Below are 13,244 nucleotides of genomic sequence, written 5' to 3' on the forward strand. Positions count from 1 at the left end.
CTGTTTCTGTCATTTTTTTTAAAAGGTCATCAAAGTGGAGCTTACTGGGGCCAGTAATGGCGGAAGCCTTGGAGGGGTTACGTCCGTCGACATCATCGTGCCGGCCAATGACAACCCATATGGGACGGTCTACTTTGCTCAGTCTGTTTACCGTGTTCAGGAGCCACTGGAGGGCGTTTATAATGCTTATATCACTGTTCACAGGAGGTACGTCCAATCATTATTGCTGTAATGGCAATACAGCTTTTATCTTGAGTGAAGCCAGTATTTAAATTAAACATGTTTCCTTCACCCCTGATGACAGATTATGGTTATTTTATGACTTCATATCATACATGTTTCACATGTAGCCCCTCTTTAAATGTTTTTACATGCTGTTTTCTCACGTTAAGCTTTGCTGTAACATCGTCATTCCCTTTATTGCAGAGGCGGTGACTTTGGTCGCTTGGAGATCGTGTACAGCACCTCTGAGACCAACATCGTTGGCTTGGCTCAGGCCGACGGCCAGAATCTGTTGATGTACTATAATCTCCCAAGACCAGGCGCTCCGTCCACTACCCCGACCAGGACCGTTAATGTCACCGGTCAGATCGATCCATTGGCTGCATGTGCTGCTGCGTGTCTGAGAGAACAAGCCTGCCAGGCCTTCTCTCTCTCCACAGCGGCAGCGCCATCACCATCCTGCACTTGGGTTACTTCCGGAGCCGAGGCGCTGACGTCTGAATCGAAGGTCACGACTTACTTAAAAAATGCCACCGCCACTGCCGTCCTGTTCAGCGCCCAGGCTGTGGCGGGGAGCGATTACAACCCGGTGACGGCTCAAAGTGCCTTCATGGAAGATGGGTCACAGGTCGCCAACCTCATGGTCCCAATCTTGACTGACAAATTCCCCGAAATGGATGAGAGCTTCTCCATACAGATCCTGAAGGTAAAGCCAAGTCATATGAGGCCTGGGTCATACTTTCACCGTGTGTCGACTCTATGCAGACAAATGAAAGCACATCCATGTTTGTGACCACGTCCAGTCAGTGGAACGTATGACCCAAGCCGTAGCCTGTTTCCTTTATGGTGCTCTTTGATTAACAAGTAACATATATTTTTTTCATTTTGATTCATTTTTGAAGGTAGAGCTGATAAATCTGACTTTGGCACAGAAGCACCTGCCCTCCATCGGCCAGCCTGACAAGGCTTTGGTGACCATCGCGATGAATGGAGATGCGTTTGGTGTGTTTTTAATATACAGCCTCAGCCCCAATGCCACCGATGAGGGGCTTTATCTCGAGGTTCGGGAAGAGCCCGCGGTTGTGGTGCCTCTGGTTATCGAGAGGAGAGGAGGGAACCTGGGCACCGTCACAGTGGAGTGGAGCTTTGTTGGCGGAGAAGCCACACCGGATGCTGACTTCACTGGGACTGGAGGCAGTCTGGTCTTTGACGGTATGTGTGTGTTACTCAATGAAAGGGAATAATTACGGACGGTGTTGTTAGTATTGTACTGATACCAATAGTGCTTATTGATACTGATATGTATTGATACTTTTACATTTTACGATTCCCAACAGTTTTATATCATAGTTAGAATAAACAAAACATAAATATTCTCCAGATACATTCATTCATATTTGACTGACTTGGAACCATTACTAATTTAGCACAGAGTGATCCAATGATTGGAAAAACTTAAATACTTAAAACCATTTCATCGTTCCTGTGTATTTCAGGTTTTCTCATGTATTTTATAGTCGGGGGAATTCAAAGTAAACCTGTATTGCATGCACTTTCGTCCACTTTGCCTGCAGGCGATCTGAAGAAGACCATCGAGATAGTAATCAGAGATGATATCGAGCCAGAGGACAATGAGAGTCTCATGATCGGACTGGTTAACACCGAGGGAGGAAGTCGAATCCTGCCCAGCTCCGACACTGTGACCATAGTGATACTGGCCAACGATGATGTGGCCGGGATCGTTGGATTTCACTCGGCCTCGCGTTCTGTCATCGCCAGAGAGGGTGAGTCAATGTTCTTTTTTTTCAATCATTTATCATGTGTCCCAGTCACTAAAGATGTCTCCTCATGACTCTGTATGATCTCGAAATGATGTATGCACGAGTATATGAAGTCACAAGAGTGGAATCCATACAGTTTTCTAGGCTGTCTGTCATGTTTTTGTTCTGTTTTATTTTACAGGTGAGACTCAGTCCTTATTAGTGTTGAGATCAGCTCCAGGTCTTGGTAATGTCACTGTGGACTGGACTGTAACGGGGCCTCTTGTACACCGGACTTTCACCCAAACATCAGGGACACTGTTCTTTACTGAGGTGAATACAGAATGAAGATTATTGTATGTATATATGTATATATATATATATATGTATATATTTGTATACAAGTTTATATATGTATATATGTGTATATATTTGTATATAAGTTTATATGTGTGTATATATATATATATATGCATATATGTATGTATATATTTATATATGTGTGTATATATATGCATATATGTGTATATATATGTGTGTGTATATATGTATATATATTTGTATATATGTGTGTATGTATGTGTATATATATATATATATGTATATGTACATAGATATATGGGAGCAGACAGACTCTGCATCAGTAAGTTGTTATTGTTTTTGTTCTCTGTGGGTGGTTCAAGATATCAACCACAGGTTTTATAGAATGAACAAAAAAAAAGAGATTCAGTAACTGTAATTTGGTGCTTCCTGTGATAATTTCATGTTTTTGTTTTTGTCTCCTACAGAAAGAACTAAATAACACCATAGTCTTGCAGCTCCTCGATGACGCCGCGCCAGAGGACAAAGACGAATACAAAGTTTCCCTGTCCAACATTCAAACTTTTGGTAATTGATACAAAAAAAAATCCCTCAAACACCCGGAGTCAGAGTTTATTTTGTCATGTAACAATCAAGTCTGACTCCCTCCCCTCACAGGTGTGGTGGTGACGGGTCACGCGGTGCTGGATGTTCAGGGCAGTGAGGCGGTTCTTACTGTGGACACGAACGATGAACCCTACGGCCTGCTGACCATCGCCCCGTCATCGCTCAGGGTGACCACAGAGGAACGAGACCGAACGATAAATATCTACGTCAACAGAGAGTTTGGAGCCTCAGGTCGGTGTGAAAACATGAATATACTGTATATAATAATACTGAATTAATGGATTCACCGGGTTTAAATGAGTAATAATTACTATTTTAAACCTGGTAAATCCACTCACAGTACTCGCATTACTTCCAACAAGGAGATGATGTTTATGACTGTTTTTCTGACTGACTTTGGGCAGCGTAACTGAAGAAGTAATAGACATATTTTGATGAAAATATCTAGGTTTGAAAGTTTTTGATGGTCCAGATGTGAATGCAGATTCTGTTTTTAAACAACCTTGTGATAATGGAGTTCAAATCTTTGACACATGGACTATTTACTTGAAGTTTGAGCCTCTGAGTGCTTTAATGTGTTTTATTTATATATTATTAATGCTTTATGTTCACCAAATATAATATACACTGTAATACTTTACATTAAAGCTGATTTTCTCTCACCTAATTGTTGTGTACAGGGGCTGTGAATATCACCTACGAGGTGATCAAAGGTTCTCTACAGGACCTGTCGCAGGTCGAGGGTGCTCTCGCTGATCCAGGTCTAGACTTCATCTCTGGAACTGGATCTGTGATCCTTCACGATGGACAGACCTCTGTCGCCATCCCCGTCACCATACTGGAGGTAACGAGTGTTTCTTTATTTGTGATATATTGGATTTCTCTGCACATCAGAAACTGTTTTTCTTCTTTCTGGTTACTATAATGTGTACGGTGCCATTGCAATGTTCCACATTTTGATTCATTTGATTATTAATCGATTACTAACATAATTTCCAGGTTTGGGAAACACTGATCAACATTTTTCAGCATTTTCGGGAAATTTTATGGACCAATCTCTGCCAGTATATTGTTTTGTAAATGATTTATTCATGTGTCATGCCGAGGGCTTATAAGACAAAACAAAAAAAGTTGACCACATAGCATCTAACAATATACACATTCATAATGTATTATATTGATAGTTCTCCAGGAAGAAATGGCAACAAGTAAAGCACTATTTAATGAGGAAACAATAATCTCTTTCATGATAAACCCTCATTTTCTGTCAATGGCAAACGCCACATTCGTCAATAAACAATAAATCTGGGTTCTTCCACTGGACTTTTTCTAACAAATAACTATATATATTGTTATATAATAGAATATTTTTGATGCCCGCTTCAAGTCTTTGAAACACATGCAGTATTTTGGAATGTCGAGTTTAAAACAATTTATTTCTGTTTGCCTTTTGTCAGGACGACATTCCTGAGGTGCAGGAGTTCTTCCTGGTCAACATAACATCAGCCGTCCTCATCACGACCCTCGCCACCGTTCCCCAGCTCGGTATGGGGCAATTTAGCAGCGTGGGGCTGATCTGTGCTGCAGATGTTAACAGACTTTCATCACCTTTTTAACATTTGACATTCTGTTATGACAGAGCCGAGCTAACTCTTTGACTTGCTTTTCCATCACTGCTTCTCTAAGTGTCCTGAAATTTTCAATTTCATTAAATCTCTTTCTTTCTTTCTTTCATTCTTTCTTCTCTTCCCATAATTCCCCACCATCTGCTTTGTTTGACAAGTAGAGGTTGTGTATTGCACGTTGCCAGGTAAAATAAACTTGACCTTTTTTCCCCGCTAATGCAGTTTGATATGCACTGTTCCACTTTGCTACTTCAGACATTGTAGTTGACAGTCAAAATACCAATATTAAAGCCCAAGTAAGTTACTACTGCCGGGCTTTCGCATAATCCAAACCACCGTCCAATTTATGAATGAGTAACTTTAGAAAGCGATGAGTAGACAGAATGCGAGCGGCAGAGCGGCGCAGTGGCACTCGGAGGCGACCAGAATACTATCGGCCTTCTGCCTGGAGACTCACGGTAAACACACGGCGGCTCTTTTGGCAGCAGTCATTATGTGGCTTGGATGGTGTTACTGATGCTTTCCATGAGTGAGGAAGCCTGCAGATTTGAAGGGAGCAGAGTAGTGCCGTGCGGTGAGGAGAGCGAAAGCCAAACTAAACCCGGCGCTGGCCTCCCACGGTCTTGGCCGCATAGTCAATGGGAGAAGTCGACGTTTCAGGGGGTCATAAATCAGTCCACCCCAAAAACACTTGGTGGCTCAGTCTCTCCCTCCACTTACAGCAGATGCTTGTTGGCTATAATCCTTCACTCAGACTTTACCAGGGCGGAAATTAGATCCTCCACTGTTTCCCACGTGCACAGCTTGTTGTTGTAGTTATAGGCCTGAATTCACCTCTGTTTATAACGACTTCACTGCTTTTTAATGTAGTCATTTTACACAGTTTTGATTCCTCTTTTTTTTCCCCCTCCAGACACTCAGGGTTTGGTGGCAGAGGTCAGCATTGCTGCTAATGATGGAATTAGGGGAGTCGTCGAATGGACCAACACCATGTAAGTAAGAAGCTTCTTTCACATGAGAATTAGCAGCTTTAGCTTTAGCTTTCCTGCTCAGCTTTGGAATCATGGTTGCACAAGGGTGAAATTGTGTCCAGGGGCTGAAGCTGCAGCCGTTTTTGTGCTAACAACCTTATTTTTACAGGTAGATGATGAACATACTTACACTTGGCTTGATCTGGAGAGATCTGGGCATACTACTATTAACCTTTCATCACATTATGTGCGTTCAGTTTTTTCCAACTTCTCTGGAATGCCGGCAGCTGAGAGGTGTCATCACTCCCAGCTCCGACCTCCCACTTCTACTTTTAATGGAATTCATTATAATATTGTTGCAGGGGAAGTCTAATGCACCTCCAACATACTTTAAAATGGGAAAGTAGAAAGTGTGATGACAAATCTGTAACTGGAAAAATTTAGCTATAACCCAACAAAGCCAAACCCCTTTTCCATCTATTTTGATATTTTTTTTTATTTATATATTTTTCGTGATATATTGCTATATTATTATTACTGTGTCATCTTAACACATTTTATTAAGTTCAATTTGTCAGAGTGACAGGTTACATGGCGTGTTCCCAGTATGTGTCTCCCTCTGATTGTTAATGTGTCAGCATTTATGGGCTTGTTTTTTTTTAAAAAGATTAAATAATAAAATGCCTTCTAATGTTTTTATCCTTTCCAGGTTTGAAGTGAATGAAACCATCACGTCACTTACTCTGGTAGCATACAGAAACAAGGGAGCGCATGGAAATGTCTCTCTGTTCTTCTATGCTCAAAATCTGGAAGCTCAACTTGGACTGGACTACAATACAAGTGAAACGGTAAGAAATACACTGTTTTCAGATCATGACTCACACATACATCATCCTCCAGAATTGATCTTAAGTCCAGTTGTAGGGACTGCAAACTCACACAAACACTTTAACGGCATCACATTTGAAGGCTGAAACCTCTCTGTCTTCTCAGATGCTTCATTTCGTCCACGGCGAAAGACACAAGTTTGTCGAAGTGCAGATCATCGATGACACGATTCCAGAGGGAGCTGAGAGATTCCAGCTCATCCTGTCTCAACCTTCCCCTGGACTGGAGCTGGGCACCAACACCACAGGTTTGTGAAAATCGAGAGTCTACCAGCAACATGACAGCAGAAAATAAAATATCCATTTTATATTTAGTTGATTTCATGGTCAAGAAAACATGTGGAGTAAGAGAGTTGGTTTATTCCTGTTCAGTGTTAATTTGCATGGAGAAAACTAATCTTCTCTTTCTTGTAGCGACCGTGAAAATCCTGGCCAGTGACGATGGACACGGCGTCATTTCCTTTAACACGAGCGAGCACCTCTTGCTGAGAGAGCCCACCTCTGTGTTGGGGCTGAGTAAGAGCGTGGCCACCCTGTTCGTGGTTCGAAACCCAGAGGAAGGCACGTTTGGCACTGTGACCGTTCAGTTTACCGTCACTCATGCCAACGGCAGCCTAGCAGAGGGAGATCTGATGCCAGCACAGGGCTTTGTGGTCCTGGAAGACGGAGTCAGGTTTAAGGTGAGGGAAAACTAACCTTCTTTTTAAATCTTGTCTGATCGAGACCTCATTTATATCTTTCAAACAAAGCACCTGAACAAATAAAATTACTCATTTCAGTGAGTTTTGAGGGGTTGAGTCTTTGGTCTTCCTGGTCAAAAAACGACCACCAAAAAAAACTACACCTGTGATCATGTGATCTTCCATTTCTGACCGATCTCTCACAAATATGACATTTTTTGTTGTCGATTGAATAAGAACAGAGCACATTGATCAGCAAATGAGCAGAAAACGTCAACATAGATAAGCTTGAATTACATCAGTAACAATTACACACTCACTCATAAGGTCACATTAGATGGTCAGTATTTCCTCATTTAAAATATTATTCTGTGTTTAAAAACAGCACATGTACAGTATTTTAACTCTTCAGAAGTCGTTTATTCTCATCCGTTTTGTTTCAGATGCTGGAGATCTGGGCGATCCTGGATGCCGAGCCTGAAATGAACGAGACCTTCACCATCACCCTGTCCAACCCGACGGGAGGAGCGCGGCTCGGTGACCGACTCCAAACTCTTATCACCATCCTGGAGAACGTGGCTCCGTCCGGCTTGTTCCGCATCGGACCGACGGTCAACAGGTCTCAGCTGTAGCTGCATGAAAAAATAGACCTGAAACTTAGCACAGATCCCTTCTTTTAAAAGTAGTCGTCGTTATTTGTATATATTTAGACCATACTGTATATTATTGTGAATTTCTTTGTGCTTGTTGAGTCTTTTCAGTCATGTGACGAAGTCTACATTGCATTGACTCATTTATTGTGTATTTTCTTTACAGAACGAACGCAGAAGTGGTCGCGGATGAAGGCGGCAGAACAGTCTTCCTCACGGTGTCTCGCAGTAACGGTCTGGACTCTGCCGTCAGTGTGGAATGGGAGACTGAATCCGATACAGCTGTTGCGTCCGGTGAGGCCAATAAATGTTTTAATTCAAAATCACCTCTGTGAGTCCAGTTTTTTTCGTTTCAAGATTTTTTACTAAAACATTTTCTCTGGTAAAAAAAAACAACTTAAAGTCTTTAGAACAATCACAAAAAAATGTGGGTTTCAAAATAAAATATATTAGGAACATGGTAAAAAAAACTAGTGTGCTCTCCAAGCTCCACAGCTTCAACTGAATTCTCTTAACAAGGCAAAGACAGCGTGACAATTATCCAGCCAATCAGAAGCTAAGGCTCCAATCAACAATAAACCAATTAAGTGACAAGCTGCAGAAACCAGTCAAAATACACTAGAAGATGGTTCCAATAACGCTGTTTTTTTTTTGTCCTTTCTTCTGTCAGCGGGTCACCTCTCAGTGATAGGTGTTCACCAGATCTTCGAGGACAGTCCCACCTCTGCTTGGTGCACCGTTCCCGAAGAACTTTCCTCTCTGGTTTTGAGGCTTGATAGAAAACCCTTTGTGGGATCCACACACACCGTGGCCACATTGTATCGTTGGCAGGGTGTATTTGTGCCGTTAGAGGTAAGAAAACAACAGCAATATTGTCGCTCAACTAGCAGACGATTCACTTAATTCAATTAAACTGTTTATTTTTTGTTGTTTTTTATCACAGTCTTTCAGGATTGAGGATCCAAGCTCTTGTGTTGGGTTTGCAGTGAATGGTTCGACCTACATCGGTATCACACACAGTGGTCCTCCCTCCTCACCTGCTGCCAACCTTAGTGTCTTTAAACTGCACAAGGACCTCAATGTCACATTGGTAAACATTAAGCCAACAATTTATCAACATCAATTTAATTTTTTTTGTCAATTTTTATGATATGAACACATTTTGACACACGGTTTTGTATTTTTTTCAGGAACAAACATTGGGTGTTGAATATTTCGATGTGAAACACTTTTCCACTGAGGGAAGAGAATATCTCATAGTTTCAAGCCAGGTGAGTTGGACATTTTTTTCACTGTTTAGAGAGATATTTATTTTCAGTAATGTGAAGATAATAAAGTGTAGGAAGGAACTCTTCACAGGACCTATGTCAACATAAACATATTCAATCAAATATAATTTACTCTAGGGAAAACTTGCGCACTGTAGTGTCCTGTGCGCACTTACATGTGTAGGACGAGGAGAGATCAGCTGTTCGTCTCCTGGGCTAATCCTCATAAGGGGAGACCTATCACAAAGCAGAGCCTCTCCCACTGAGTGGTGGAGGCGATTGCTTTGGCATATTCGAGTCAGGGTTTGCAGCCACCTGTGGGCCTGCGAGCGCACTGGACTTGGGGCTTGGCCGCATCGTGGGCCTTATTCAGGGGGGTTTCTGTTCAGGACATATGTGCTGCATTGAGTTGGTCCTCGCCTCTCACTTTTGTTCGCTTCTATATGCTTGACGTTTCCGCGTTAGAAGGTGTGACTTTCATTGTTGTTCTCACCGTGTGTTCATGTTCAACATAACTAAACCTCTGTTCACCGCCACAGATTTTCGCTTGGACTGGGGGCTCATTCACTCTCCTCCAGGCGCTGGACTTTGAGGAGGACATTGTCAGTGTGACTCCGTTCACTCGCGCAGCGGCTCTCTACCTGGTGGTTTGCACAGACAGCCCGACTGTCAGTTGTCACCTGCTTCGATGGACCAGTGGGAGATTTCAGGACCCAAAGCCTCTCCCTCTCTCTGGCAGAGCCACTCAGGTGGAGACGATCAACACAGAAGCAGAGAACACTCTCCTGTTGGTGGCTGTTGAAGATGAAGGTCTAGTACTGTCTCTTTCTTTCTTTGTATTTCTGATAAAACCTGGTTATTTATCCAGTTGCATGTGGGTCGCACTAAGTACAACTGTTGACACAGACATGGCATTAAAACGTGTCCTGCATGCGTCTCATGTCACCACATGAGATTTGTATCTGGCTTCACACATCCTGTATTTAAATTCACACTGATTATGTGTTTAAATCACAAAATCATGTTTTTAGCAACTGATTGATTAGATTTTTATTTGAAAGGGACCATGTGCAATTAAAAACATAAATGTCACCATTTGATTCTTAAAGTACCGATGATTCAAGATTGTTTATAATCATCGACTAAAATTACAATACAACATTATTCAGTAATGAAATTCTGGAAAATAACAAATATAAATGTTGAATAATTTTTGCGTGAGTGAAGCTAAGTGAAATCAAGCTCTACTGGCACTGCTGTAACATGAAATACGATTTTTAACCATCCAAAAAGAGAAATCCTGTGATGATCAGTGTTAATATTGTGCCAGTGGCTGCAAATAAATGAACATAGGGCTGCTGATTAGTGTAAAAAAACACAGTTGTCGGATGAGGAAGCTATAATTCATGCTGAGGAAGGGTCAAATTTACCAAAACCACATTCTTAAGCATCCATGAACACAACCTGAGTAGACATTTTAGATTTAGTGTTCAAATCTGCACTTGGCTTAACAGATCAGATCCAGGAGTTGTTTTCCCCCTGCGGTTTAGAGATTAAATATGCACAAACTGGCCTTCAGACAGAGTCAAGTGCACTCAATCTATCATGTTGAGGGTGGAATTTGCAGTAATGAGATGATCTATTCCACCATGGCCATGTTCTGTGTATTTTTTTAAAGGATTGTGCTGCGGGCAGATGTTGGTTAGCGTAGTTTAAATAAATCAGCGATGGTTTACACACATCGAAACTGTGCGTCTGTTGCAGACAAATACATCCTTGTTCTGTTGTTGAAGCTAAAAGGAGAGTCTTTGCAACACAGGCCGGACCGTGTATTTATATCACGCTCTGTGTATTTTGATGAGACATAATCCCTCTGAGTCTGCAAAAGTGGTGAGTTTGCTTGGTTCAGACCTGTTGTGGGTTTTTACGGGAAAGGCCTCAGTGTGGAGCCGAGCAGAGCCGCAGCGGGACTCGGAGGTTGTAATTTGTCAGTCTTGGGTGTGTCAGTTAGACCTTAGTCCTTACTGTACATAAACAGGCTGTTCTACCGTGAAAGTGCTTCAATCTGTGTGTGATATTATGTCCCTGTGTATCTCTCTCTCTCTCTCCCTCCAGGTCTCTCTACATCCTGTGAGGTGTTACAGTGGAGATCGGAGCAGCCTTCACCACAGCTTTATCAGTCTATTCCTCACCCCGGCCTCACCTCTGTTCATCCCTTCACTTCTCCCTCCGGGATCAGTAAGAAAATCTATATCATACAACAGCCTTTTATAAATTAAGCCAGTTTGAAGTTCCAATATGTGGGATTCAAGATCTGTAAAGTCTGTAAATGCATAGAGCTTATCCACGTTCAAAGACGAGGCTTAAAGCTGTATTGTGTCATTTTTTAATGTGGGGCAACAGCAACTTTGCACTAATAAAGCGACACAGCGGCAAACAGGCTGGAGTCTGTCTGAAAACACAAATAAATGGCCCATGAAAAGTTTCAGACTTGAGTTCTACTGCTCAAAAAACAACAACAAACACTTCTAGTCCATACCCGCCCAAATATCAGGTCTGATGAAGGATGCAGAATACAAATAATGTTACATAATAAAGACCAAAAAAGAGGCAGAATAATAATGGTAACAAAGAAATCACCAAAACGTACACACTGGCAATGTCACATTAGAAGATTCAAAGACTGTAGGATGCTGAGGTTCAACAATGATCTGCTGCTGTTCATTAGTCTCTGTCATTTGACCAGACATCATTTTCAGACCATTGAACTACTATTTCCTCTCCGTAGCTTATGCTATGCTCGCTGGAAGGAACGGCTCGTCTCTGTACACCTGGAGGCCCGACGTGAACCTGTTTGCCGTGATCCTGACGGCTCCCCCTGCTGGCAGCTTCCTCTCTCTCACGGTTCCGTCGCTCAACAACACCATCAAGACTCTCTTGGCTTCTGCTGAGGACAACAGCGCCACCGTTTATGAGCTCACGTCTGTCTCTAATCAGTCCGATTTCATACCCAGGTACACACGTTATTTTTCAGAAAACTGTTTTGTTGTTGCTCTGAGAGAAATCTCTGTCCAAGATGGTAAAAATAAAGTTAAATACAGTTAAAAGTCCAGTGTGTGATTAGGTTTATGGGGTCGGAGCCACTTTTTCTTCATTTGTGTATTAAGTTTGTTCAGTAATCTTTAAAATGCAAAACATAGACTCTGGTTGCTGTAGGAAAATGGATATTTAGAATATTTCAAACACTGGACCTTTAAATAATACAGGTTGTTTTTTTTCATTTCGTCACGCTCAGTTTTGGGGAGTTGCACTTTGCGCCAGGTGACCGAGAGCTGGAGATCGCAGTGAACATCATCGATGACGACATCCCCGAGGTGGAGGAGATTTTCCACGTCAGCCTGAAGAATCCGAAAGGCGGGGCCGAGATCGGATTCGGTGGTCAGGTGACCATAATTGTACCAGCCAACGATGACGCCCACGGAGTCATTGGCTTTGCTCAGGTGAGCAGAAAAACAAGGATTGTTTTTAAAAGCGTAACTAGTTTAAACCAGAAATAATATTCTCTCCTCTCCAGGATTCTTTGTCGATGGAGGTGGAGGAGTTGGAGCAAAATAACCAGATTTCTCTCAGTGTGGAGAGGAGACGAGGGACCTTTGGCCGACTGACTGTTCACTGGGCGGCAAGTGGCAGTCTGGCAGATATTTACCCCACCTCAGGAGTGGTGAGTTAACCTTCTCCTCTCATCATACCTGAAAGGTCTTAAGATCATTTAATATTCTACACCTAAGTCTATTTGTCAGTGTATAATCCTTTTGAAATAAAAATATGTAGATGTCAAATCTTTCACGTGATGATGTGTTTGAAAGTAAAAATGCTAATGTCATATATTTGTCCCTCTTAGGTAACGTTCTCAGAGGAACAGTCGGCGGCCATCATCTCACTGGCTGTGATAGCAGACGACGTCCCAGAGCCGAGGGAGAGCGTCACCATCTCCCTCATGGACGTCACCACTGTGGGGCTGCAGGACCTGCGACAGGCTGCGGTCATCGACCAGCAGAGGGCGCAAGCTCTACTCATCATCCTGCCCAATGGCTCTCCCTATGGCGTGATTGGATGGCATCTGGACTCCCAGTTTACGCTCGCACAAGAACCGCAGAGTAAGGAGCATTTCTGTGGAAGGGAAATGGATGAATGATGACTTGTTAGTGAATGTGGGTTTTTACTGGATTACACTGCAACACGTTCTCGTGTCTC

The 13,244-nt window shown here is 42.4% G+C and overlaps 1 protein-coding gene across 2 annotated transcripts in view; it reads left to right on the forward strand.

The window, feature by feature from the left end:
* adgrv1 (adhesion G protein-coupled receptor V1) overlaps positions 1 to 13,244 on the forward strand; it is a 148,436-nt gene that overhangs the window by 61,620 nt on the left and 73,572 nt on the right. For both annotated transcript variants that reach the window (XM_058636829.1, XM_058636830.1), the window contains 24 exons: positions 26 to 207; positions 427 to 928; positions 1,125 to 1,434; positions 1,797 to 2,006; positions 2,185 to 2,315; positions 2,771 to 2,870; positions 2,961 to 3,140; positions 3,590 to 3,753; positions 4,367 to 4,454; positions 5,448 to 5,526; positions 6,215 to 6,353; positions 6,499 to 6,640; positions 6,807 to 7,072; positions 7,516 to 7,691; positions 7,889 to 8,016; positions 8,393 to 8,574; positions 8,666 to 8,812; positions 8,913 to 8,993; positions 9,530 to 9,800; positions 11,106 to 11,228; positions 11,779 to 12,004; positions 12,286 to 12,490; positions 12,565 to 12,711; positions 12,892 to 13,147. In XM_058636829.1, the coding sequence (XP_058492812.1) occupies positions 26 to 207; positions 427 to 928; positions 1,125 to 1,434; positions 1,797 to 2,006; positions 2,185 to 2,315; positions 2,771 to 2,870; positions 2,961 to 3,140; positions 3,590 to 3,753; positions 4,367 to 4,454; positions 5,448 to 5,526; positions 6,215 to 6,353; positions 6,499 to 6,640; positions 6,807 to 7,072; positions 7,516 to 7,691; positions 7,889 to 8,016; positions 8,393 to 8,574; positions 8,666 to 8,812; positions 8,913 to 8,993; positions 9,530 to 9,800; positions 11,106 to 11,228; positions 11,779 to 12,004; positions 12,286 to 12,490; positions 12,565 to 12,711; positions 12,892 to 13,147 (4,435 nt within the window). The remainder of the gene's footprint in view (positions 1 to 25; positions 208 to 426; positions 929 to 1,124; positions 1,435 to 1,796; positions 2,007 to 2,184; positions 2,316 to 2,770; positions 2,871 to 2,960; positions 3,141 to 3,589; positions 3,754 to 4,366; positions 4,455 to 5,447; positions 5,527 to 6,214; positions 6,354 to 6,498; positions 6,641 to 6,806; positions 7,073 to 7,515; positions 7,692 to 7,888; positions 8,017 to 8,392; positions 8,575 to 8,665; positions 8,813 to 8,912; positions 8,994 to 9,529; positions 9,801 to 11,105; positions 11,229 to 11,778; positions 12,005 to 12,285; positions 12,491 to 12,564; positions 12,712 to 12,891; positions 13,148 to 13,244) is intronic.

Source organism: Solea solea, chromosome 8 (genome assembly GCF_958295425.1).
Source record: "Solea solea chromosome 8, fSolSol10.1, whole genome shotgun sequence".
Lineage (NCBI taxonomy): Eukaryota > Metazoa > Chordata > Actinopteri > Pleuronectiformes > Soleidae > Solea > Solea solea.